This window comes from Mesocricetus auratus, unplaced genomic scaffold (genome assembly GCF_017639785.1).
Source record: "Mesocricetus auratus isolate SY011 unplaced genomic scaffold, BCM_Maur_2.0 Super-Scaffold_100006, whole genome shotgun sequence".
In the NCBI taxonomy this organism is placed as follows: domain Eukaryota; kingdom Metazoa; phylum Chordata; class Mammalia; order Rodentia; family Cricetidae; genus Mesocricetus; species Mesocricetus auratus.
The window spans coordinates 93143833-93171725 of record NW_024429190.1 but is presented as its reverse complement, the minus strand read 5'-3'; the positions used below and the strand labels follow the sequence as shown (position 1 = coordinate 93171725).

The following is a 27893-nucleotide window of genomic DNA, read 5'->3' as shown; positions in this document are numbered from 1 at the left end:
TTGTAACAGAAGCTTGCTTTAGAAACAACAACTTGCGACACTACGGCGTGTGCGAAGGCCTTGAGATCAATCCCTGCTGCAGGAGCTGAGGCTGAGCACTAAGTTTCTGTCCCTCACAGTGGCTCCAGTGTAGCCAGTGGCCCTTCATTCCAGCCCACATGGACAACACCTGGAGGACTCAGAGTGGTGAATCTCAGGTCTCACCACCGAACTAGTGTCTCTGGATGTGCACGTGAACTGAACCCTCAGAGAGACAGATGCTCCATCTATCTGTACTGCTTCTGACTCAGGAGTGAAACCGGCAAAATCTGGGTCTTAATCAAAACCTTCAGAGGAAGAAGACCCTGGGCTTTTATGTATTCAATCATGGCCTGTGGTCAGTGTTTTAAACAGTATGTACTTAATCCGTGTATTTATGAGTTCTTGTCTGTATGCATATGTGTCTGTTGTGTAGCTGTTTCCTAAGAGATTCAGACAGTCCATCCTGCAAGGAAACTCTTTTAAGAAAGAAGATAAACAACTCAAAACAGCTTCAGGAAGTGTCCTTGATGTGGCACTTTCCTGAGAGGGCTTCCTTCTTTCTTGTGGCCAGTGGGACACAGCATCCCTTTGGGTAGTTAATAGAAGCAGTGGATCAGTGATCTTGCAACATTGTAGAAAAAAGGCCCAAACTGGTGCCTAATAATGAATAAGATGAAATAGAAGATAGTTATTACTGTTTTATCACCTGTTTGACACCTCATTTTTGATCTCTAAAAATTAAGGATGATGGGCATTTGTAAATTTTAAAATTTTATATATATGGCTTCTTTGCCAGCATGTATACCTCTGAACCACATGGATGTCTGGTACCCATGGAGGCAGAGGAAGATACCAGATCCCTTGTAAGTTCAGTTACAAATTGTTTTGAGCTGCCACATAGGTGCTAGAAATTGAACCATAGTCCTCTGGAAGAGCAATCAGATCTCTTAACCACTGAGCGATCCCTCCAGACCAAAGAATTTTATTTCATTCATTTAAACTATCCTTACTCAGTACATGACAGATCCCAGTATCAAAGAAGAAGCCAGATAAGAGTGAGAGCATCAGGTGGGTGAACAGGGATACTATGTAGAAACGGGACTTGTATTCACAAATGGATCATTTTATACATCCAGATAATGTTTTGCTTAGCCTGTGGGGGAAGAGATCAAAGCTGCTATTTAATATCATTAAAATAATCATTATTTCTTTCACATATGCTAACCCAGGCAGAATAGAAAGAGCTTTGAGTGCACTGCAAATAAAACCTTGTCAAAGAAAGTAAGGCATGCATGTGACTCTGATTGTGTCTCTAAATTAGCCCAGAAGAACACCCCAAATGGTGGCAACACTGTGACCTTATTTAAAGTCTATGCTTTATCAGCTCATCCTTCCTGACAATTCTTTCCAAGCTGGTGCTTTCTTACTCCTCTTTGTCTATTATTAGCCTCTATTCTATAACTGCGGGAGAAAGCCTTCCTCCAGCAGCAGAGATACCCACTGGCACACAAGCCTTGCTCTCCAGAGCCTGAGAGCTGAGCACTCAGAGTTTCTAATTGATTCTCTGCCCTTCAGGAGCACGGGGTCATTGGGATCAACCTGCTGTCAGAGGACCCCATGCAGGCCAGGCTTAGGGCATGCTCACCTCTGGATATCGTCTTTGTTCTCTACAGTCTCATCTCCAAGCACACCTCTGCCCTAAAGCCTGGGGTTTATTTATTTAATGAAGCCTCCCACTGAAATAATAACTCCTTCCACTGCACTTTAGTATTTGTTGAGGAGAGAAATCAGTGTCTGAGAAGCTAGAAAACTACTCCATTGTCAGAATCTCCTGGGTTTCTTTCCTGGTTTTCACGCATCTTTGTGTTGCTGTGCATGCCAAAATATGGCTTTCTGACTTTGAACCTGTGTTATTCTCACAGCAGGCTGTACCAGGAAAGAAATATTCTTCAATTGGAAAAATATGGGACATTTTTATTTGAACATGCCAATAATCCCTAAAGTAGTGTTACTCAATGATGATTAATGGTAATGATAAATATAGCCTTGAGTGAATCTGTTCAACTCCTTATTGAGGAAAACAAATCATTGAAAAATATAATACTTCTTATAACTACAATGCCAAGTGATTAATATTCAAAGAAAGTAATTGTATTGTACCAGGAAATAAATTTTACAAATGTGTCACATGTGCAGGTGGAGGCTCTATGTTGAAGCTGGATGAATAAAAATATTCTTGATTTCATAATTTAATCAGCATGGCACTCACTCAGAAAAATGAGAGTCTAATCTATGCTATACATTCACAATAAAAATAGTTTGAGCAAATAGAATGAGCGATGTTATACTGCTTCATTCAGTCTTTGAGCCTTATCTGGATGTGAAAGAAAATACATCAGAAAACCAGTGACTAATTTTATAAAGAACCTATCATAAAACCTAGTTGTTTAATTTACATCTAAATAATTCTGACATTTCTTCCCTCCCACAATTTGAAGGAGATCTTCTCCAATAACTGCTCAACAACCCATGTCCTTGTTGGTAAGGAGGAGCAGACTTCAAAATAAGAAACAGAGGGCTCCTATCTTGCCAAATGCAAATCCTGCTGCTACCCTATCTTGGAAGCTCCCTGGGCTCCGATGAGCATGGATATCTGATCTGCATCACAGAACCTGTCACACAAAATTGAACTAGAAAAGGCCCATCAAGATCTCTGTTTTATGAATTTTTTCTGAGAACACTTATTACTATTTTCCTGCCACTCTTTATTGAGCCTGGGGCATTGCATAGGCTTAAGAGTCAATGGTAAAGAGATGGAAAGAACATATAAAATAACCATGGATTATTTGGGGGGGTGAGGAGGGGTGAAGATAAACACAGAGGATGATTATATGTTACATCTGGTAGTATATACAGGTGTGTGTGTGTGTGTGTGTGTGTGTGTGTCTGTGTGTGTGTGTTTATGTATGAGTATGCATGTGTGTGGGCACACACAAAGATATTATCCAACAATTTAAATTGTATGTTTTGGTTTGCTTATCCTTAATCATCTCATGTTTCTGTGCAGATATTTTCAATGAAGTAACTTATATAACTGACCTCTCTGGAAAGGATCTCCCTGCTTTCCTATACCTGATCTTTGCTGTCCAGGGATGGTGAGAATGTGTCCAACATCTCTGCCAGCATCAAACTGTGTTGATGCCTTTGGTCCCTAAACTAACAAGGTATATACAGAGGGCTCCTATTTGTCCAGTTTTCTACAAAACTTCAGTGCTTTGCATAACAGGGATGATTCTGCTTGATTCCCAATCCATTTTTGTTTCATTTGCATTGTAATTATTGTGTGTCATGATTAACATGCTATTTATTTTCACTTAGTTTAGATGTTAGAAAAACTATATATTATATAATATATATATATATATATATATATATACAGTTTGAAAGTTAAGCAGGACACAAAGATGTATGTCTATAACCCTGGCATAGGTGCATGGTAGGCAGTGACAAGAGTTAATTATAAAGTTGAAGTTAGACTAAGCTATATAGTGGGCATGTTTCCAGAAAACACACAGTAAAATAAGTTAGGGGTCTTTGATAATTATGTGTATGGCTACTCATAATATAATGTGTTGAAGGCTTGATGGATGTGCTTTAAAGATAGTGAGAGTTAGACATTTCCTTTTCAAACAGTTAGATTTGGAGATTCCTGAGCCCGAATTGATTTTAGAGGAGAGGGATGAGTGGAGAGCCTAAGCTTGAAGACAGGGTGGTTAGTAATGGCCTGTTCGATAAGAAGACTAATACGTTGTTGTATGCGTTTTAAAACTCCAACATTGTTTTTGCATTATCCTTAACCTATGTAAAGTGGTTCTTAGGTCGACGGAATTAAAAAAAAGCATGCACAGGATTGCAGAGCAGCAGGCTATACTGTGGTAAAGGTTAGACAGAGAGGCCTTGCAATGTCATGATGGAAAAGTGTAGAAGGATTTTACAAACTCTTCCATTGCCCTGAAAGAGAACTCAGAACATGCCAGACATCATTATTGAATAGGCTTTATTGTAATATCTGCCTGAGGATCCTGCACAGTATGTCCTCTGGTGCTACAGTCAATGTTTACAGCTGTATAAGTAGGCTATTGGTTGATAAAATACTTACAGAACTGCTCTTATTTAAAAAATAACAGATATCTGAACAGACATCTGATAATATCTGTGATGCACTAGCTGTATTTTACCAATACATGCATCATTACATGATTCTATCTCAGTACAGGGAGGTCTTCTTGCATATTGCAGCCCAACTAAGATTCAGCACCCCCCCAAGCAAAAGTGGTTGGTTGTCAAGGCCCATGATTGGGTATTATGGGAAATGTGCCTACAGGATCTCAGGTAAAACATACCACACAGGAGGTGGGAAAAGAGAATTGTTCAGCTTAAGACTTCATACTGCTTTTTGTTTTGTGCAAGGACCATGGAAAGACAGAATTCCCTTCCCAAAGGGTTGCCTCCCATTTCTCTAATCTTCCATATCTGTTCTTTGAACAACTATGGTGCATGATTTGAAAAGGTGCATTGAAACACTATCAGTAATTACTGTTCTTGTAAATGACAGACAGGTGTCAGGTTTCTTCAAACCTGATTGCAGGACTCACAGTGAAATGTAGGAATAAGGTTCTTTGTGTAGATAGGTTCTAAGTATCTATAAAAGTGTCAAGGGACAAGTCCAATGCTGTGCACACATGACCAAGTAAATTGGATGACAGAGTGTGCACCTTACTATTAATATATAATATTTAACTTATAACTTATGATGCTTATTCTATGCTAGTTTTACAGTGGTCCTATAAAGTAGGAACATTTCCCCCTCATTGTTTTTGGTTTTTCAAGAGAGGGTTTCTCTGTATTATTTTGGAGACTGTCCTGGAACTCGTTCTGTAGACCAGGCTGGCCTTGAACACACAGAGATCTGCCTGCCTCTGCCTCCCGAGTGCTGGAATTAAAGGCATGCACCACCAAAGTCCAGCTAACATCTCCCCCTCTTAACAGATAATAAAACCTAGTCACAGAGAGGATGTATAATTTGTTAGTCTATAAGTAGAGATGGACACTGACTCTAACCAGTAAGTCCTTCATTAAAAGAGAAATAATTTTAAAATATTCATTCCAATTATGTATATATGTATGCATATGAATATAAATGGGTGCAGGAACCTTCCAAAGCTGGAGGTCAGAGGATTCAGATAAACCTGGAATTGAAGTGGTTTATCATGTGGTTTTGAGTCATCTGATGTGGGTGCTGGTACCTGAACTCAGGTCCTCTGTAAGAGCAGTAAATGTTCTCAACCAACCGTCTAATTAAAAAAACCTTTAAAGACACCATGAAACTGTAGAGCTCCCCAAATCCATCAAGCTGCTCTAAAGGAAATTGTGTAAGTCACAGGATAGGTAAATCCCAGGCTCTACCAGCTGAAACAGCATTGCATTGATTTTAAGAGTGCTTTAATTAACAGCACTATCATAAGGTGTTAGTGACAGACCAAAAATCAATTAGATCATTTCAGATACCACATAGCAACAATATTTTGCATTTTGTTGCATTTTACACTTTCTGATCAACAGTCACATATATGATACTCCAAAGTTACTGCCAGAACCTGTCATGTCCATGTTTCACAGCTGACAAATGAGTCAGCAGAGTCCCACACTAGTGAACGAAACTGATGGGGTAGTGGGAGGATCGGTACATATATATCTAAAGACTAATTTTTAAGTTCACCATGCAAGATAACTAAGATCAACTTATCCAAAGCATTGTACCAACTGCTGGTGATCTGACATGTTCCATGTACTAGCTATTATCACCTGTTTGTATGCAACGGAAATATTTTTCATTTTGTTCCTTCTGCAGGGCTTCAGAAATTATCTCTGCTATCCAGGATTTGAGTGAGTGAGTGAATGTGTGTGTGTGTGTGTGTGTGTGTATGTGTGTGTGTGTGTGTGTGTTGTGTGTTTGTGGGGGTGCAGGGAATGCATCCTCTTTGGTTTTCCTTTTTTTTTTTTGCTCACAATGAAAACCATCAATATCATGTTTGCAGAAAGCTGATGATATTTATGTAACATCACTCACATGCACACACCTGAACACACATATACACTGATATAGAAGTCTCAAACATCATATTTCTCTATTACACTTTTAATTTTAATTACTTTATCAGATTTTGGTGTACGTATTAATCATCAGTTATTAACCAGTGGATTGATGAACATGCCCAGCTAGTAGAAAGCATTGTGAAGCTCTATCCTTAGCTTGTTCCCTTTGATTAGATTTATTTCCTATAGCATAAACTCTAACTCACACTAAGAAACATTTTTTAAAAATACAAATTCATGTCAAAATTTGATACAACAGAAGAATCAAATAATAATGACAAAAGTGTAAGTTCTTCTTTCAGCTGGAGTTGACAAGTAAGTCAGAAAACATTAAAACAAGCTCAGGTCTCAGAACAGTAGCCAAATTCCATATTAATTTACTCATTCTTAGATGTATGTACCCTGTCTTTTGTACAACATTTAAGTAAGTATCTGAACACACCAAATGGAGTCAATACAAAGAAGTAAGACTAAAACAGGCAACCAACTACACTGATGTCCTGGAGTTATGACATCAGATATATCGGGTATTTCTTGGATTTCTGAGATAATGAGCCTATCTTGACAAACTCCATCGACAGAGAAGAATTTATTGCATCTCAGCTCGTTTGTTCCTGTCAAGAGAAATTAGTAGGCCAACTCTTAATAGCATGGCTATTGCAAAACAAAAAACAAAAACACACACATTATATAGGTGGGCCATGACAACCCTTCTCATGAGCATTTCTTGGAAGAACTTGAAAGATATCCTAAGGTTCTTCACCTTGTTATTAAACCCATTCTGCAATGGCTGTATGGCTGAGGCTGAATTTATAGGCATGTCAGCCTCCAGCCTCTCTTGTCGATACCTTCCAGGGATGTGTGCCAGATCCCCATTTTCAATATGACTTTCTTCAACCACAGGGAATCATTATCCACTGCTCTCAGAGTACTTACTGGAAAACCATTTGATAAAGAGGACCCTTGCTAGCCTGAAGAGCTAATGGGCCTACAAAGTGACAGAGCAAAGAACTCACCAGGCTAGGCCTGTAATTTTAGATATTAGAGCACAGTGATATTGTTGTACCTCCCAATCAATTCCCTTAAACATGGGAGCTTTGATTTCAATGCCTCCTCAGGAAGAATGGGTCACAACAATGTGGAGCAAGTCCTCTAGGGCTCCCCACCCCAAACCAGCTGCTACCTTCCCTCTCCAACCCCACCCAGCATGACCCTCCACTGCTGTTCCTGCTTTGTGAGTCCAAAAACCCTTCAGTGTTGCTTGGAGAAGGAGTTTGTGGTGAACCAATTTCTTCTCTTTCCAGAAGTTACATATTTCAAATGATTCGATCATCTTCAAGGTAATAGATTTCCAAATTGATCATGTTAGGTCAAATCCAGGACAAATGAGATTGTTTCCAAGGATCAGAAAATCTATGCCCTATCCCATATTGTTCCCCCCCCCCAATACTGGTGAAACATTCAATGACCTTCAATTCAGAAAAGCCACACAACCTTTGGAAGCAAATTTGGCTTTTGAAAACATTAGGCCTATTCAGCCACCTAACAATCTTCATGGCAATGGCTATCTCCTTCATACAAAAATGAGGTTTATAGACAGTGCTTCCTGCATTTCCTTCCCCTCTCATCTCCATTTCTTTTAAGATATGTCTTTGTTACTAAATCCACATTTTATGCTCTCACAACGTGACATAAAGTCAGCCAGTAAATTATTAATAAAAAGGAACAGATCACATCCAAAAAGACATAACACTGGTTTAATCTGTAAGTGCTTAATTGAAAGTTCTTTTATAAGCCTAGTGATAGTGACATATAATGACACTGACTTAGCAGAGACAGGGAAACTCTCTATATCTCTCAATAGGAAGACCAGAAACAGGAAAAAAGTGTCTTAGGCCAAGTATTATATGAAATAAATATACACAATACACAGAGGCCTTAGAAAACATACAACTTAAAGAAAGTAATAATTACAAACCTTTCCCTGCTGATATAATTGGCTCCTTTTGGGGATGAACACACTACACTATACTCACCTTTCATCCTCTGGTCTAGTTTTCACATATAGTATGACAAAACGAACACTCCAACCCTCCTACAGTATTGGATAGCCAGTCTCTACCTGTGCAGTCTTTCCAATGTATAGGCATATTTAAACTCAGACCTTACTATTTTCTTTTTTTGAAATTACAAATAAAAACTTGGTGAACATTTTAAAATATAATTCATAACATACATTTCTATAGACTATTTTCTGAGAAAAAGTGACTTTTGAATGCACAGAAACACTTTTTACAACATGTTTAACAATGTGTATGCCATTGGGAAATTTTTGAGGATATGTATAAACTGAAAATTTGCCTTTAAGAGTCTGTAAATATAAGTTAGGCTAAAAATCAAATGATGAGTACTGCTCCTACTTCAAAAAAAGGAAAAGAAAATTACATTTCTGAAGAGGTCATTTTCAGTATCTCCTGTGTCAACCTGAATTCCTCTTAAAAGAAATCGTATTATCTGTCTCTTTCTCCAAACTCCTGCTCATATTTGTTTTAATCTCAAACTCTGGATACTATCTAACATCTCTTACTTGTTAAGATTTTGCAATATTAGTAGGTCTCATTTAGTTTTGTTTCTGGTGTGTTTTTTAGATGAAGTAAAACAAATAAACAATGACATTTCATATATTCAGAGCCAAAGCAATGCTATGCTTTATTTTTCTTCCATTATTTATGTTTTGTTCAAAATGTCCTTACAATTTATGACTTAAATAAATATGTAAGCTTATTTATTTTCTTTCGGCTTCATTTACTTATCTATTAGATTAGCTTTTGTCATCAATGAGGATACATTTTTATGTATGAAGTAAGGAAAAATATATGCTTTGGGTTTGAGTTGCCTGAGAACCATTTTTTTGAGCAATCTGTCCCTCATAATTTTATTATTGACCGTTCTTACTCTTTCCTCATCAAACATTTTTTTGTTTGGTATAGTTTTGTTCTTGTTTACTATTTGAAACTATGTAGACTAGGCTGTCCTAGAACTCACAGAGATCCTTCTGATTTTGACTCTGGAGTGCTGGTATTACAGGCATGTGTCACCATACTGAACTCTCAATGAACACTTTTGTGTTGTTTGATGAAATATTGTTTGAATCTCTACTGAATTCTTTGTTACTAATTCTCTATTAACAATGAAAGAGATCTATGTTAGAGCACAGTTGCTTCTCATGGCATGGAAAGATAGATGATGTAGTTTGTTACAACATTGCGACTTTTAAAAAGGAAGTCAAGAAAACATCATCATAATGATCTCAGACTTTGATTTATAGTATTTTGTAACTGAAGAACATACTAACAAGCAGATACATATACATGCCTCTATATTGCTTTGCAAATACACTAAATAGGGCCTTATTTTACTTGAAATATTTTCCAGTAACTAATACATTCTAAAGCTGCCACCAGTGTCATGTCAGTCATTGCTTCTGCAGTGCCATTTAATTTTGAAATTCATTTCTGTTTGTATTTATTTAACAATATCTTGATGATAGATGTCCAATAAGCATTTATCAAGTGGGGGAAGAGTGAGTGAAACACACTACTTAAATAGAGTGCTACACAAATGGCATAGTATTAATAGCTGCCTCAGAAAGTTTAAGAATGGCTGACATAGGAACAAATGTGTGCCTTTTATTCACATCAAATCTTGAGAGATGAATAGCAGCCAAGTGTGATGTGTGATATTCACAGCAAGTCCTGAAAGATGAATAGCAGGCATGTGTGATGTGTGACTTATTCATGCTAGTAAGAGATTTACAGGCTAGTTGTCTATTAACATACTTGAATTCCAGTTCTGCATATGGCCGTTTTTTTTTTGTCATGATTAGCTATGTTGTCACTCTATGTTAAATAATAGGTTGTCTGAACCAAAATATGCAAGAAATATGAAGACAGGAGACCCAAGTATTACACTTCCTTCTCGTTAAGTCACTGGTGTAGCTCCAATTGGTGTGAGGTACAAAATTTAGAGATGTACATGTATGAACAAAGAGACCATTTCTGAACATGAGACCTGTTATTATGAGCTAAACAGTGTTTCAATAAATCCCTGTGATGAACTATTGATTTTTCAGTGTCTCAGAGTGTGAGTATACTTGGGGAAAATTCTTTGCTGAAGTATCATGCTTGCCTATTTGTTTTGGCTTGTTGGTTTGTTTGTTAATTTTGCTGTCAACCTTAGGAGCAACCTTCCCAAGGCTTAAAGTGTTTGAGACAAGCAATGTATAGTGCTTTCCAGATAAGAATGGCATTATCAGGAAATGATAGCATGGAAAGTCATCTATTATGACTGGTGCCCATAGAAGAAGAAGGGATATGAAAAAACACGGCGAGAAGATGAAGAGAGAGAAGATGTAGCACACAAAGTCAGGAGACCGCGAAAGAAAACCAGCCCCAATGTCATCTTGATCACTGGTCTCTGATCTGCCCAAGTGGGAGACAACAGATTTCAGTTGTTAAGCTTTGTGGTCTGTCATTATTGGTCTTAACAGACCTAGAAAATTAATACCACATGGAGGTATGGAGTGAAGTAACGGACAATAGAATCAGGAAAGATACAGAAGAATAGGGAACAAAACTGAAGAAAAAATTAGGAATGGGAAAGGTGCTGGAAAGTGAACAGGATAGGTTCTACACAGAAAATTGGACATGATAGTTAAATAATGTATTCATATGAAAATGCAACATTGAACCTCAATAATTGGTACAATTAATATGTCTAAAATACAAAAAAATTAAAAGGAAGACTAATATACTCACAAACTTAAGGAACTAGTGAGACCATATGTTTGCAAAGGCTTTGAATCATTCTGTCCTTTTCTGTATATTCAGTTTTAGAACAGATGACTCATACTGGCACACATTGGTTCGGTTAGAACTGATCCATCTCTGTGGTAAATCCCCATCAAAGAAAGTTGCCTTCTTAGCTGATTCTTCTAATTCATCTCTTCTTCAGTGGAGGAGGAGGTAGGCTTTAATTGACTGTCTGATGCCTTACTTTATTTTTTATTGCTAATACTATTACAATTGGGACTAAGGAAATTGTAAAATAAGGAAGTGAGTTTGGGTTATGATTATGATGACTGGGGACACATAAAATATGGTGCCAGTATCCCAGTGATATTGCATCACACTGTGGTAGAGAAACAAAGAAGGAACTAGTCATAGATAAAAGGGCACACAAATAACCCTTATTAACGGACAGGGAGAAAGTTGGAATAACGTTACTCATGACAGTGGACTCATAGGAAACATGTCCTCTCTTACTGAATTTAATACTCTTGTAAGGTAATGTTAATCTATTCACAAGGGTGGGACAACCATGACCTAATTACCTTCTACTAGTTCCTGAATCTTCAAAGCGATAACCTCGATATCAGTGCATTGAGCATTATGCCCCCAGCATATGAATGTCTACTAACAAACCCTGCCACCAGTTCTTCCACTCACTTTCACAACATGACCTAATCCTGTGGACTAAGGTAACTTTAACACTTGGCTGAGTGACTAAAAGACCTTGGGAACATACCAGGCACTAAAAAGGATGCCTATGTGTTTTTCCCTCTAGAGATTCAGGTCACTTAAATGCTACTTGCCAGCATTCTCAGGGTATAACAAATAAAGGAAAAGTATGGATTGGAACCATCCATACTTCCCCTCATTTCCCACTCAGTTTTGTGGAGAGTAGCAATTAAATAAAAAAATTTTAATTGGAGTAAATTCAGATGATACAAAAGGTGGGTAAGTAAAGAGGAGCATGTAACTGAAAAGGCTAAAAATCCCCAATAAAGTTTCATGTCCTGGGTGAAGGAACGTTGCCTACTCTTTGCCCTGACACATGACACAGAATTCCTACTACCATTGATCTGTCCTTTCACACCTGTACCTCTGTCCTCATCAGTCACACATTCTCTTCATTTACTCAGGGTTGCTCATGAACCAAGGCAGATTTGCTGACATATTCTAATCCCACAACTAAAAGATACATTTCTCTAAGTCATTGTAATAAAACAACATGGGGATAAAGTTTTACAAAGTAATAGAGAGAAGAAGTCACAATTTTCCATGCTATGTAAGTCAGCATAATTAATTAAATAACTGTCATATGAGAAGAGTAAATAAAGGAAAAGGAAGGGTTGTGGATACATATGGTCACTGAAGCATGTACTATTGCAAGGAAAAACAAATTACAAGGGTAGTGCTGGAAATAAAAGCATGGTGAGAAATATCTTTTGAATGCTAATTTGATTCTTCTATTGAGTCTTATAGTGGCAGCATCTAGGAGTGCATTTTTTATATCCCCTTGCTTGTATTTCTAGCAGTTATATAACTTGGTGTCTCTGAAAACCAATTAAACACCTTCCTGAATCTACTGGGAGAATTCCCCTTAAGTGGTTCTCTACCTGGGCTCTAGCAGGACGATCATTTCATTTAACAACATCTTGCTGGAGAGCAGTTCTTCATCACAGGTGTTTTTAGAAATGTATGAAATTAGTAAGTGCGGCAGAATCATAATAAAACGCAACTCTCTCGGGACACAGGTACAGCCTTTGGGGTTTGCATCACATTAAACACAAAGACTCTCTCTCTAAAATGAGCAGTTTGTATCTCTTACTGAAGTTCTTAGATTTGCAAGGAAGGAAATTTCTGAGGAAATATTTCTGAGGAAAGAATTGCTTCTGAATGAAGGACGCAAGCTTGGGTCTCATGTCATAAATACAGGCTTTGGAGAATAAATAATAACTTTCATTAAATTGGCAGATAGGGAGGAAATCTTTGACTTGTTAGGCAAAACATAATCACATAGATCTTTTTTTCTATTGTTTCTTCTTTAAACAACAAGAAAAAAGGCGCCTCGTTCCTTGCTGTACCAGTTTCTCCAGTGAAACAGCTGCTCTGTACACACCTGGATATTGTATTGTCAAGGCTGGCTCCCACCCTCTACCTCTGGTCTTCAATGATGGTCCCCTCTTTAAGCTATCTGTTTCAGGGGCTTACCGACAGTGTTTATGGGATCCCGTCAGGGTCTCAATCACAAAGCACTCGCCATCATTGAGACAATAAGCTAGGTCCTTGTCTCGGCAGGGTTTGAAGTGCTCAGATCGTTCAGTGGAGTATGTCGTAGTATCTGAAGAGGAGAGAAAAGAGCAAGATACCGTTGACACGTATTACCATACAGAGCACTTCTATCATCAGCTGGACTTGTGGGTACAGGACTATGCAAAGGCGATACCCACGGGGATTGGAGACAGACAGCACCAACCTTTAATGAAACTAACCTACACAGCTGAATTAACCTATTGGGTTTAGTTTTCTAATAGCCAGCCCTGTATCCTAGGATTCAAGTAACCACAGATGAAAATTAATTCAGGAAAAATAACTTGCAACTGGGCATAAAGAAGCTCATCTCTATTGACAGCAACCCACGGCTGGAGGCTAGATGATCATGAGCCCAAAGAAAGCCTGTGGTATATGCAGAATAAAAAGATATGCTAAATAACATAGCATTGCTTTTCCTTGGGGAAAAACAAATGCAGCAGCAACAACAGCAACAGAAATCAAAACATAAAGACTGAAATAGCTAAAGCATTCTTAGCTTTGCAAGTATTTGATTCATTTCTAAGCACTGTGAACAAAATTAAATTGTAGCTGGGCATGGTGGAGCGTGCCTTTGATGCCAGCACTGGGGAAGCAGAGACAGGCAGATCTCTGTAAATTCAAGGCCAGCTGCATCTACAAAGCTAGTTGCAGGACAGCTAAGGCTGTTACACAGAAAAACCATGACTTGAAAAACCACAAAAAATTAGAATGTATCTGTTCATACTTTTTCTCCTCATCATTATTCCTTGAACATGAGAAAATGGCATCTATTTAAACAACATTTGCATTATAGTCTACATCGTAAGTGTTGGACATGAGTTAATTATACAGGAAGAGGTGTATAGGAGATGTAAACACTGTATCAATATAAGTAAGAGCTTGAATATCCAGTAAGAATCCAATTCATGCCTTGGGACCAATCTCCCAGTGATAACATCCTACTGCATTTTAACACTGGAGTCACTCTGGGGCAGTGGCTCTCAGCCTTCCTAATGCTATAGCCCTTTAGTACAGTTCCTCATATTGTGGTGACTCCTGACCATAAAGTTGCTTATTTGCTCTTTCATAAACATAATTTTACTACGTTTATGAGTCATGAGTTAAATATCTAATATGCAGGATATCTGATAAGCTACCAAAAGGAGTCATGACCTACAGGTTGAGAAACAATGCTCTAGCGGTTAGACCCTCTCCCACTTGATCACACATAACAGCAAGAAGTGAATGAATTGTTGTAAGTCAAACACAGTACAAAAACTTTCCTTCATTGTACTTTTAACCAACATGCTGTATGAAGGATTGAAACAATATGCAATTCATTCCCTGTATTATTGCCAAATGTTGTTAAAAATTTGACAATATATATCCTGATAGTTGTGTGGAGATGTCAGTTTGGGAGTGCTGTACTTATAGCTGTCATCTTCTGATAGCTGGTAACCTTTTTTTCACATTCCCATTTCATTATGTAATTAAAATTTCAATGCTACAAATTCTGGAAGACAGAAGCACGTAAAGAATATTCATGGAAAATATTTGATGGTACACACAATTGTGATTTTCAGCATTCCTTTAAAAATGTACTTTTAAATCATAGTTACTTATACTTTTTAAATTAAGCAATACATATATCTGTATACCAAATATTAAACAAGCCATAAATACATCCTATTGGTACGTTTCAGTATTGACAGATATTTCAATATTATGACTTCAGAATCTTCACTCACAAGTTATGCATAGGTGTTAAAAACAGGACTTTGAAGTCTGTTTTAGTTACAATGGGGACTGTTTTCTGTTTTAAGATAACTTTCTGTTAAGACTTCCCACAAGACAAAAGCTCTGCAAAACATACACATTCTGTTTCCTAAATCTCCCCTATGGCAATGATCTGGAATTTAGGGCAGTATGTACTATATAGTCACACAGAATCCATCTTTTTTTCTGTGTGGAATAGCTGACATGCAGGCGCTCCAAGCAGAAAATTCAGTATAAAACACTGCACATTTGATGGCATTCCCAACTGCTGAAGTATGCTGTTAATTCATGATCGGCTACTTAACTTCTCCTTTAATTTCTTATTACCCATTGATTGATATTCACTGATCATTTCTCTAAGAACAGCTTTTCATTAACATAACCTACAGCAGAAAAAGTAAGATCCTTATTTTTATAATCAGTGGTTTTAACAAGCTACAGACTCAGAGTGCAATACAATGGCAAAGCAATTACAATCAATTAATTTCTATCTGACAATTGTGGTCTCCTGGGGTTCCCATACAATGCCACCAATTACATTGCTGTCACAGTGGGAATCATCTGTCAGCACATTACAGAGGATCAGAGACCCCAGGAAGTGGTTCTGAAAAAGATCTGGATATGAGGAGCTGTGAATACAGACTTGGCATGTACTTGAGGCATCTATACCCTTGAAAAATCACAGAATTAATTTCAAATACTAACTTGTATAAGTAAATCAATAGAAGTTATCAGAAAGTTTAACATCTTAGCATTTACCCAAGAATTTTGCTGTGATATCCACATTGTACATCTCACCACAAAGCACAGGATGTGGGGACAAGGTTATGACATATGCCTCATGAAGTCAAAGTTCATTTTTAAAGTAATCATGCAAATATATAGATTGGCAGGTTTCAAGACTATTCTGCTATATGAACTTGAAAACCACCTACCTAAGCTTATGCCAAATAAATAATATACAGAATACCAAAGTAACTATTACTTAAGTTTTTCTATAATTTATAATCAAATGTAGCCCTAGTATAAAACAGCAGGCATTGTGGATAACACCCACTAAAATTGATAAATCTGTTTATGAGCATACATACATTTATGTCTGTATGTGTTAAATATTTAACATAAAATCATTACAAAACTCATTATAGAGAACATAAAATAAAAATCAACTATCATATACCATTCATTATATTGTTTTTGTGCCCTAAAAGTAGCAAAACAGATGAGATCTATCTTCAGTCTTTTTAAAGTTAAATCCTTGAGCAAATCAGAGATAAGATACTTTATACCTATAAACTCAGTCAATACATTTGGGTCATATTTATGGTTTTTAAAATTATAGCACCCTTAAGATAATCCAATATACTAAGCTGATTATAAAGTGTGCATTATGATTTTTGCATGTATTTATTTGAATTTATTTTTAGAAACATATAATTTGGTAATTTAAATGAAAATTATGAATTTTATGCTATATGAATGAAAGACTTGGTAAATCAATACTTCCATGACTACCACCTTTTTAAAGCTCTTTCTTAGGGTCATATTCAATAGAGGATCATTATTAGATACCCCTATCTCTCCTCCTGTCTATGAATATCGTATATGACAAGACTGAATGCTTCTGAGAGTAGTAGATTAAGGCTCCTCTGACTTCTGATTTCATGGATGGTTTGATGAAGATTTACACACAGCAGATTTTTATAGATTGATATGTATGTTCATGCTTGAACAGTTTTCTATGTTTATGTTGAAAAGTGTTATTGCATTTGTTTTGTCATCAGAAGAAATAAACTCATGGGCTAGATAGATGTTTCTGTGGTTAAGAGCATTTGCTACTCTTGAAGAGAACCTGAGTTTGATTCACAAAACACACATGGAAACTCGCAATTGTCTATAGCTTCAGTACCAAGGTCTCCAATAACCTCTTCTTGCCTTCCCAAGCACCAGTCATAGGTGGTACTCACAGATAGGTGCAGGCACACACACATGTCCCTAAAGTAAAATAAGCAAATAGCACAAAACAAACTTATAAAATACCTGAACAATTAAATATTTAGAATTTTAGTCTTGAGAAGCACCTTAAAAACAACTTAGGAGCCAGGTCTGGTGGTGTAAGCCAGTTGTCTGAAATTGCAGCTCAATGGAATATGAAGGAGGAAGGAAGACAAAATTAAAAGGAACCCTGGGCAACATAAACAGACCCACATTTAACAGCAATGACAACAGCAAAATTGCAAAAGCAACTTAAAATTTAGATAAAGTACAAAGAACTTCATAAAAGTAAAGAAAAGTTAATTCTATGGGATGGAGGATAGTGGTAAAGAAATCAAAACAAAACAACAAATTAGGAAAAGATTTTAAACGAGAGGGCCATGAAGAGCAGAGGAAGGGTGAGAGCTTTCAAAAATGCTTAAAGCGTAAGACAACATAAAGCATAAGGACAAGAGTTCAAGGGCTCAGGGAGAGAAGGCAGGTTGGTGGTTGTGGAACCTGACCACAGGGGCTGGGCAATTATCTGGACCACTCATCTGTTACTTGTTCCATGTGGTTTAATGTGTTTTCTTATTTTTATTGGCTTTTGATCTCTCTCCCCAAGGAGGTCACAGAGAGGGTTTTTTTTTGTTGTTGTTGTTGTTGTTTCTTTTTTGCTTTTTTTCACTTTTGCATTCTTTCCACTTCATGTAGCATACATAGCAAGCAATCAGCACAGTAATTAAGCACACTGTAGGAAGCAGTGGTAGTTAATTCATTAAAAGCAAAATGGGAAGAAAATGTATGGCTGGAAGACAGGAATCCCTGTGGATTTTTGCAATGAAAGTTAATTTATTAATGACTAAGAAAATGGCCCCTTTTCCGTTTAAGTATTGAGTTGAATTTGAGTGTCACTTTGGGAGAGTTTCTATATTCCAAACACAATACTGCATACACTGTGGGAACCCTATTTCTGTTGCAAGAACAAGAATGTGAAATTGGCAATTACAGATAATAATCACAGTAGACAGTCAAGGATGGAGAGAACTTAGCTCACAATGCTGCTGTTTCTGAGGACATCCCAAAAGATCAGCACAGGAGCCCTATGCTGAATGTGTGTTATTTAACTGTCAGAGGAAAAGAAATTCTAGCAAGAGCACCTGGAAAAGAAAGTAAGGGGGCAGAGAGAAGACTGGATAAATCTTTCACACTCCTGGCTGGCAAATGACAGTTTCAGCATGAAGTTTTCCACTTCTCTCTGATAGCTCATCACTTGACAGTTCTCTAAAAGGAAGTTAAGATTGTAATGAGCAATCCCAACGGTTTAAAATACCTTGAAGGTGAGAAAAGTGATTTGCATACGGTCTTTATCTCGGGCAACCTTTTCCAGTGCAGCAGCATAAATGAAAACTGCTTCATATATTGAAATTCCCTTTTGAATCTACCACTTATTTGGCACCCAGTAAGAAACACTAGTGTGAGATTGATTTATAAAATATTTAATACAGTGTTGTTTGAAAGGAAGACACACCATTTCTCAACAGGAAAGAGGCAAAGATAGCTTTTTCGCCCCTATGATGAAAGATCTGATAACTGGCCACTTTCCTGGTGTAGGGAAAACAATAATACTGGGCACATTTTGAGGTTCAGATGACTGACAAAACTGTTGAGAGGACTGAAGGCTCTTGTTATATCATAAAGACACTCATCCTCACAGTGAATGTAGAGTGATTCCCTTTTAAATTTGCATGGCATGCCTTCCAGTTAGAAATACTACTCTGTCGCAGTAGTTGGCTACGGTAGGCATTCCTGTAATACCGGTATTCCAGATGCTGAAGCAGATAGATTGCGTATCTAAGGCCAGTCTTAGGCTACACTGAGAGATTCTATCAAATAAAATAGGAAACAAAGAAAAGAAAAGGAAAGAAGAAAGTAGGAAGGCAGGAGGAGACACACAAACAGAGAAAGGGGAGGGATGGAGGAGAGGATGAGAGGGAAAGAAATGCACCTCTGCCCCAACTTAAGTAAACCTACAGGAGCATATCATGTTGGTTGGAAGTAAATTTATTTCCTAGATGCAGAACTTATCTTGAAAGTCAATATTTATCCTGAGGCCTGTATACCATCAAATATCAGTACAAACTGCTTCCACCATGATGGTAATAGTAGTGACTGACATTGAAACCCTTGCATTCTGTGCTTATTCTTCCCAAATGCTATCTCCACTCTTCAAATCATGGTACTGAAAGGACCCATGCTATGCTCCCCACTTTTTCATCTCCTCATCTTGTTTTAATCTCTTCACCAGGTTGGCCTTTGTGACCAGCCTTTCACCAGCTTCCATGCTCCATGTATTCCTGACATCCCTATCCTCTCTGATTTTTGACAACACCCTCTCATCTATTCAACATTTAAATTCTGGATCACTAAAGACTGGTCTCCAAATCACTTCTAAAGCATACAGCATACTCAGAATCATTACTGGTCAATCATCTTTCAGATAGCACTTGCGGATGGTTGATCTTGAGGCTGCTTCTGTCCTCATTTGGTGAGTGCAGCTTGGAAGCCTGACAGATTGTGTCCTTGGCTCCAGGCTTCATTGTTCTTATCTGATACCTTTCAGACTCAGAGAATGCAGTTTGACATGATTACAATATTGCTTCCCACTGGCCAGTATTTCATTTCTGTTCTTCTTCTACTTATTCTCCAGGGCTTTGCTATTCCCAGTGTGGTTTTCAAACCAGAATCATATGTGTCGCCTGCAGGCTGCTGTGTTAGACATGGGAACACATAGGACCCACCCTAGACTCACTGCTTTTAAACAGTCAGGTTGGATTCTGAGTGGTGCTTTTGTAAATCCCTCACGGGACTGTAATGTATTCTGCACTCTGAGCATTAGGTGCCCTTGACGACCTTATTTATTATCATCTGCAGGTCCATATTGACAGTTGTCTACCTTTAGCCCAGGAGTTGCCCATAGTTTCTGTCTAGTTAGCCTTAGTCTCCATAACCTACAAAGCACCACAAGAATAATCTATAGAAAACTGACTGAACTCTTTTCTTTCAAAAGGAATATCCTCCAGGATATGAGATTTCTCTAAACTGACTAGCATTGGTTTGACTGTGATTCCAGAATCCTGGGGGGAACCCTTCTTTCTATCTTCCAAATGCAGTCATAAACCACTGGTAATTTACCTCTGATCTTTTGAATATGACATGTATTTCTATTTTTTCTTGTCTGGATTGCAACCCTTTTCAGGGCCACCTGTACACAAGCAAGCCACTCTAAGATGAATTATTCTCACTAAAATCTCTGCAAAATATAAGCTTGCTAAAGTCTTCTAGGTTAGAAGATGATATTAGAATTGGACTTGCTAGAGTCTGCCAAATGGTTGATGAGTCCTGGAGACCAGTCAAGGCCATCTCCACATCCTCTTAATTCCTCTCAGGGCCTGACACAAAATACATTCCCACTGCATGATTTCTGAGGGCAAGTATTGGAATGACTATAGTACAATGAGTAGCCTAACACTACAGTTACACTTCTCATACCTACTTTCAGTATAAGGCAAATACTCCCTTGTAGTTCCATACCAGCAAAAAAAAAAAAAAACGAATATATATATTTCTCTGAGTGTATATACCCAAGGCTGGATACTAATTCAGGTTATTTTTAATTTGATGTGGCAGATGTCATTGAAATTAAAGTTTCATTTTTCATAAAAATTTTTGTTTGTTGATTCAATAACTTCTCCAGTTTAAAATTACTTACATTATTTTAATATAGAGGATATCAAAGATACGTAATAGGCAGTATGGACATGATAGATATAACTAGAATTAATCTGTGTGTTTGTGAAATTGTAGGGTCCTATGGCAACTGTGCTTCCAAGTGTTAACTCCTTGATTTCTACATTAAGGCAGATTACTTCTAGGACTTTGGGAATAGGTATCTATGGTCGTATGACAACAAACATCACTCAGATAATTTGAGCAGTGTCTACTTAGCAGCCAGAATATAACCACTATACTATCCTAACAATTTATATAATTAATGAAGCACATGACTTAGGGTTTTTCATGGTTTTTGTCTGTCATTAGTATTAAGTTTCAAATCCAGGACAAACATCTGAGATCCCCAGTCACCATATCAAAATAGACCTAGCTTCCGCATTCTCTCAACATCCCTCAGTCCCTACCTGTTACAGCGTATTGTTTACATACTTGCCCTCTATCCTGAACTCTTGAGACCAGGGGCTGGGCTGCCTATAACAGTAGAGGCTCTTCCCTATATAATGTAGACATTTTGTGTGTTTACGCAGCCCTTTTTGTACCGTTAGCCTCCTGGCTACTGCACCTGGTTACACTCTCTTCCCTTCCCATCTCCATATGTGACACAGCTCAGCCTGGTCATGTCCATTGGACTTTTCCTGATGTTCCAGTCTCTGACTATGCTTTCCCTTTTGTCTACAGTAAACCACTTCTTCCACAATACCTAGGAGCAGCCATGCTCTTTCCTTTCCTTTCTTTTTTCTTTCTCTTTTTCAATCAATTAGCACATTAAGTTTTAGGATTTGAAACAAGATGGATTTGAGATAATACATTATTGAATTCCACATGCACTACCAATGCTTGGAGTAAATTTATTTATCAGACAAAAAAATTTCCTTCATTTCAAGAGAAAGAAATAGAGCTGAAGGATCATGCACTATTTTTAGGATTTTGTAGCTTATCAATAAAAAAAGTTCCACACATTCTCTTCAGTATTCACACGATTATTTTACCTAGTGTTGAATGTATTTAAGGCATATATATCTGAATCTCACCATGTCAAATACGCTCACAGATCTTCTGTAAGTAACTATCAGCAGTCAGGAAACACTACTCTCCACAACTCATTTATCTGTATTCACTTATCTCCCAGCAACTGAATTTGAAGAACAGGCTGAAACAGTGGTAAGGAGTGGAAGTGGTAGGTGGGTTCAAAAATATACCAGAAAATAGCAGGTTTCAGGAAGCGCTATTCATTTTTCTTTTCAAAAATTCTTTTCAATTCTCTTGTGGCTTAGAAATAGTGTCTAAACATTGACATCATTCTCTAAAATTTTGCATAAAAGTGAACATATTCACATTATTTAAAATCTTGGTTTTCCTCTGAACAGTCACAACCTCTATTTTGAGTGTGACCTCCACCATCAGTTTGTGAGGCATGAAGGGGGCACAGGCACTGCACTCCACATGGAAACAGGCTCTCTGCCTTTGCTAACAAATTAGCATCACAGAAGTAAGAAAAGTCATGGAGATTTGTCTACAAATTATAGCATGAAACCTTTGAAAGAAGGAGTTTCCAAAGAAACTGTCAAAGATACTTTTCAGAATATTTATTTCAGCTACATGCAAAACCAAAATAAATAAAAAACAAGCAAACAAAAACAGATGAAATCATAATAAGGACCTCACAATAGACAATAGTTGCTCAACTACATAGATACTTCTTCAAGCTCTCTTGAATTCACAAGACAAATAGCATATTGATAGATGCACACAGAAAGTAAAGAAATAGCAGCAGAGGCAGCCAAGGAAATGCAAACACATACTTGACTTTTTAGGATGAAAAGACATAAAGGGGAACAAGAAATATACTAAAAGTCAAAAGCACGCTAAAGACTAAAGATGAGCAAATAGAGCAGTGTCATATAAAAAAGAGGGAAGGAAAAGGTAGAAGAGAATAGGGTAGGAGAGAGAAAGAGGAGAAAATTGTTACTAAAAATTACTAGTAACATATCGTGTTAACTCTTAAATGCTACTACATTTATTTGAAAGAGAATGGCATTCACACAATCAGTAAGCCATTTATCATTTTGACAGCATACAAGTCTTTGGGATAAGCAGTCATGTTATGATACAATTACATTGTTCTTCAAATCTCTTCACATAAGACACCTGTTCTCTCATTCAACTTCCTTAACAGCCTTAGTTTCAGCTGCCATGTTTACCTTCTTAGAGATAGTGTGGGTCTTATCTAAAGCAAAGAGGAATCACAACTGGACTCTGTATTTTAATCTCTATATCTAGAATCAAGTATTTTGCAATGGATTTTTGAAGGTATGGAATTATAGAGTAGCATTGCAACTCAGTGACATTTGGAACGTCAGTAAATTAAATGAATTAAACCATAATAACTCACTGGGTCTCTTGGACCCTAAATGAGTAAAGAGGAAAATGCACCTTGATAAGTAACAATAATTTTTTTTGCTTCCTCCCTTTTGCTAAATAAGTGTTAGCCTATGTTGATTAAGCATCTTCTGTAAATCTCATTCTTCAATGTCTCTGTATGATGCCAATTAAAGTCAACTTTTGCATTGAGTATCTACTACAACCTTCTGAGAATTGCATGAGTTCCTGAGGCAGGAGAATGGGGAAACCAGATCAGAGATAACAGGGAAGGTAGCTGTTTTAAAGGACTACAAGGCAACTGCAACTGCTGTGTGCTCAAGGTATGTTCTGCTGCATGCTGAGTGGGGCAGTATAAAAACATTTTCTTAACACCTACTTAATTCACCACTAAATATTTGCTTGGAGATACTGTGACTTAAGTATTTCACAGACCACGGATTTCTCATTTTCTATGAAACCAATGGGTCACCTATCATCAGAAGCATAATGGCATAGCAAGTGCTGGATCTAACGCTATTGTTGCATTGATTTCAGAAAGACAAATGGCTCTTTTATTCATTATTCTGTAAAATAATATTTTAATGTTTTACTTTTGCCAGAGAGAATAGGGAATCCCTTAGTAGTTTATCCCTTAATAATCTTTGGAGATGTAGATGAAATATACAGGGTAAGAATGCATATCTCACCAAAACCAATCTATGCATTTTCTGAGTGTTGACTTAAAGATATTCACTTGACTTCATACAGTTCTTATTTTTGACTGATTAATATCATTTATTATACCATTTTTTCATTTTTAAGTATTGAAAGTACTCAATACATTGCAGAATCCACTGAATATTAATCTTGTTCATGTTTCTTCTCTTAAAACTTTTCATTTGCGTAGACATTTCTCCAAAGAATGTATACATGTGGTAGTACTCCCAAGAAAAGTAGTTCAAAAATCCTTCATACTTACTACATGGAGACTAAAACAAATGAATTGCATTGTCCAACTCCACTATAATGCACAAGGGAATATATAGTCAAGAAAGGGAAGCATCTGGATATTTACACCTAAAATGCCATTACTTAAAATGCTGATACTGCAGCAAACAGTTTTTTTCTAAAATTGTAAATAAATTATTTATTAAATATATAAGCCTTTATAATCAGTACTTTGAAAATGTTTACTTTTTAATTTTATTATCATTTTTATTGAAAATAGATACTTCTCTCATACAGCATATCTTGACCACAGTTTCTGAGACTCAAATTGGTGAACTCTATTGGGTACCCTTGCCTTGGAGCCCCAGAAAACCTGTGGAAGATGGAGAGGAAGAGTCAGAATTGTAGGAGCCAGAGGGGAAGAAGACATCATAACCCTGCCCACAGAATCAACTAAGGAGGAATCATAGGGGCTCACCAAGACTGAAGTCACAATCATGGAGCTTGCATGTATCTATGTAAGGTCCTCTACAAAAATGTTATGGCTGTGTAGCTTAGTTTGTGTGGGGTTCCTAAATGTGTAAATGGGGGTGTCTGACTCCTTCTTCTGTTCTTAGGATGCTTTTTCTCCTACTAGATTGCCTTGCCCAGCCTTGATATGAGGGTTTGTACCTAGACTTCTTGCAACTTGTTATGCCATATTTGATTGATATTCCCTGGAGGCCTGCTCTTTTCTAACTGGTAATTGAGAGGGAATGGATCTTGGAGAAAGGAAAGCTGGGGTGAGGAAATTGGGAAGAGTGGTGGGAGGTAAAACTCTAGTCAGGATGTACTGCATGAAAGAATAATAAAGAAAAAAAAGAAGAAGGAAAAATCGGCTATTTGGGCATGTCAGTATATACCTGAAAACCTAGCATAATAGAAGAGAGGTAGAGACAATGATTTTTGGGTTTGAGGCCACACTGGCTACATAGAGAGATATTGTCAAAAACCAAACCAGCACACACACAGAGAGAGAGAGAGAGAGAGAGAGAGAGAGAGAGAGAGAGAGAGAGAGAGAGAGAGAGAGAGAGAGAGAGAGAGAGAGAGAGAGAGAGAGAGAGAGAGGAGGAGGAGGAGGAGGAGGAAGAGGAAGAGAAGGAGAAGGAGAAGAAGAAGAAGAAGAAGAAGAAGAAGAAGAAGAAGAAGAAGAAGAAGAAGAAGAAGAAGAAGAAGAAGATACTATTAGTCTCTCACTTTGAATGAAGACTTAGGTAGAAACACAAAATTATTCCTGGGAACACAGCTAGAGAAAAGAGTGTGTATTGCTTAAGTTCTAGTCAGATCAGACCTGCCTTGGGCCATAGGTTGCCATGAATTTAAAATTCCACATTAACTTAGCAAAGAACTTTGGCTTATATTGTTCTGTCAGTGTGGGAACCTACAGAATTGACTGCATTCCATTCTGACTTAAAGTCAGAGAGTTTTTTTCTTGTCCTTGCTCCTCAAAGGTCAAATAGCAAAGGTATCTGGCCTAAGATGTGAATAAACATGATGGTTGGCCTAAAGTGTGGTCGGTGCATGTCCTGCCTAAACAACAGAATAGTTAACTCAGGATATAATTACTTGATGTTTCAGGTATTGAGGTAATCACTCTGTTTGTTCCTTGTATCATTGGAAAGGAAGTCTTTTGCCTTTCCCCCCTCTTTTAATGGGGGTATAAAAATCATTGAACACTAAAACTTGAACAGATTCAGTATATTCTAAATGCCCTCCTGACTCTGACTCTATCTCCTGTTTCTTGTTTGTTTCTTTCCTCAATTCACACTCCCTTTCTCAGGTATGCCCCCGATTAGCTGGGGGGCCCAGAAAGATGGCATCCAAAGAGAGGCCCAGAGAGATGGCCCCTCAGCATTGGGGTTCTGACACCTAAGCAACAACTAGAACAATTTAGTCAGACTTACATAGTAGCTGATGTTTGAGTAAGAGCCAGTAGTGAGCCCTTCCTCACTAATTATATTTAAAGAGCACTGTGACTTTCTGTCTACACAATAAGGAGAGGTTATAAGACACACCCTTTTTGCCAACATAACCATGTGTGATAGTGTGGTGGTTAGCACTCTACAAACCAGAATCATTTAGGAAGAGGTACTCTCAACTGAGATTTTTCTGCCAGACTGACCCGTGAAGGGACCAGACCCTCACTCAGCTCCTTACTTTAGCAGCCATGACAGGCTGCAGAAGAGATGTAGTCCTTCGAGTCAGTAAAACATGCTGAACTTCCTGACCTTGCCTGACTTTCTAGTCTAGTCTAGGACTTTCTAGTCTAGTCTAGGACGTCGGATACCCTTTATGTGGCAAGGAACCAATCAGAAGTTAGCTGGTGGGCTCTGGATGTGTTTTATGGGTTCTGCACATGTTTTACGATAAAAGTGGCATAACAGTGGTGTGGAGAACATAGCAACTGTCCTGGGAGGACCTATAGGCCATAGTAGCCAGTTGACAAATCAACATAGGAGAGGTCTCCCAAGCCCAGAGACTGTTGTGTACCCCTAGACACTCCCCTGGCTCACTCCAATAAATTTCCTCTCTCTTAGCCCCTCTGGGTCCTTCTCACATCAGTCTCTCTGTAGAATGAACTGAGGGCCCAAGATGATACATTTAACTCATTAAATAATAAAAGACTGTTTGATTTTGCATGGGAATGGGTCTGTTAGTGACTTTGGGGTTCAGAAGTTGGGCACAACAACTTTTAGACTAGATTTTGGGCATTTTCTTAATTAATGGTTGATTTGGGAAGGCCTGGCCAACTGGTGGCTACGCTACCCCTTGGAATGTAGTCCTGGGTTGTATAGAAAAGCAAGTGAGCCAGGAGAAGCAAGCCAGTAAGTAACATTCCACAATGATCTCTACTTCAATTACTGTTTCCAGATTCCTGCCTGCTTGAGCTCCTGCCTTGATTTCCTTCAATGATGGTCAATGATACAGTATGTATGAGCCAATAAACTCTTGCCTCTCTCTCTCTCAAAAGAAAAGAAAAAAGATTCTTCTCTTGTAAATTATATGCTGACCATAGTTTCTTTTCTCTCCACTAGAACATATTCCCCACTCGAGCATATAAGAAAAGCAGGTCTCTAAGAGAAGACAGCCAAATAGGACAAAACAAGATACAATAAGATTGGACAAGGCTGGACAAGGCAACTCAATAGGAGGAAGAGAGTCCTGAGAGAAGCAAAGATGTCAGGGTCAACCCTGATCCTACTGTTATGAGCCACACAAAAACACCAAGCTAACAACCATAAAATATAAGCAGACGTAATGGTGCAGGTTTATGTAGGTTCCATGCTTGCCACTTCAGTCTCTGAGTTCATATGAGGCCTGCTCTGTTGAGTCAGTGGACCATGTTCTCTTCCATGTACTCCAACCCTTGTGCCCGCTAACTCTTACAGGTTTTCCTCCCTCTCTTCTGTGTGGTTCCCCAATCTCTGTAGGGATGAACTAAATGGAGACCTCCAATTTAGATTCTGGCTGCTTAATGTCTCTCTGTGGGTCTCTGCACCTGGGAAAAGTTGTCCAAACTACTTTCCCATATGACTCATCAAATTCCACTCAAAACCAAATGCTTATATTTATATGTTAATTCTCATGGAGGATAAACCCATTGGTATCACACAGTAGAAGCAATTCTTGATAGTCCACATTTGAAGATTGTATAAAGTGTGATTCCTCCATTACTGATCGGTACAG

At 37.8% G+C, this 27893-nt stretch overlaps 1 protein-coding gene across 7 annotated transcripts in view; it reads right to left on the bottom strand.

The window, feature by feature from the left end:
- Nrg3 (neuregulin 3) overlaps positions 1–27893 on the bottom strand; it is a 985840-nt gene that overhangs the window by 553561 nt on the left and 404386 nt on the right. For all 7 annotated transcript variants that reach the window (XM_013121168.3, XM_040747666.1, XM_040747663.1 and 4 more), the window contains exon 2: positions 13233–13362. In XM_013121168.3, coding sequence (XP_012976622.2) covers positions 13233–13362 — 130 coding nt within the window. The remainder of the gene's footprint in view (positions 1–13232; positions 13363–27893) is intronic.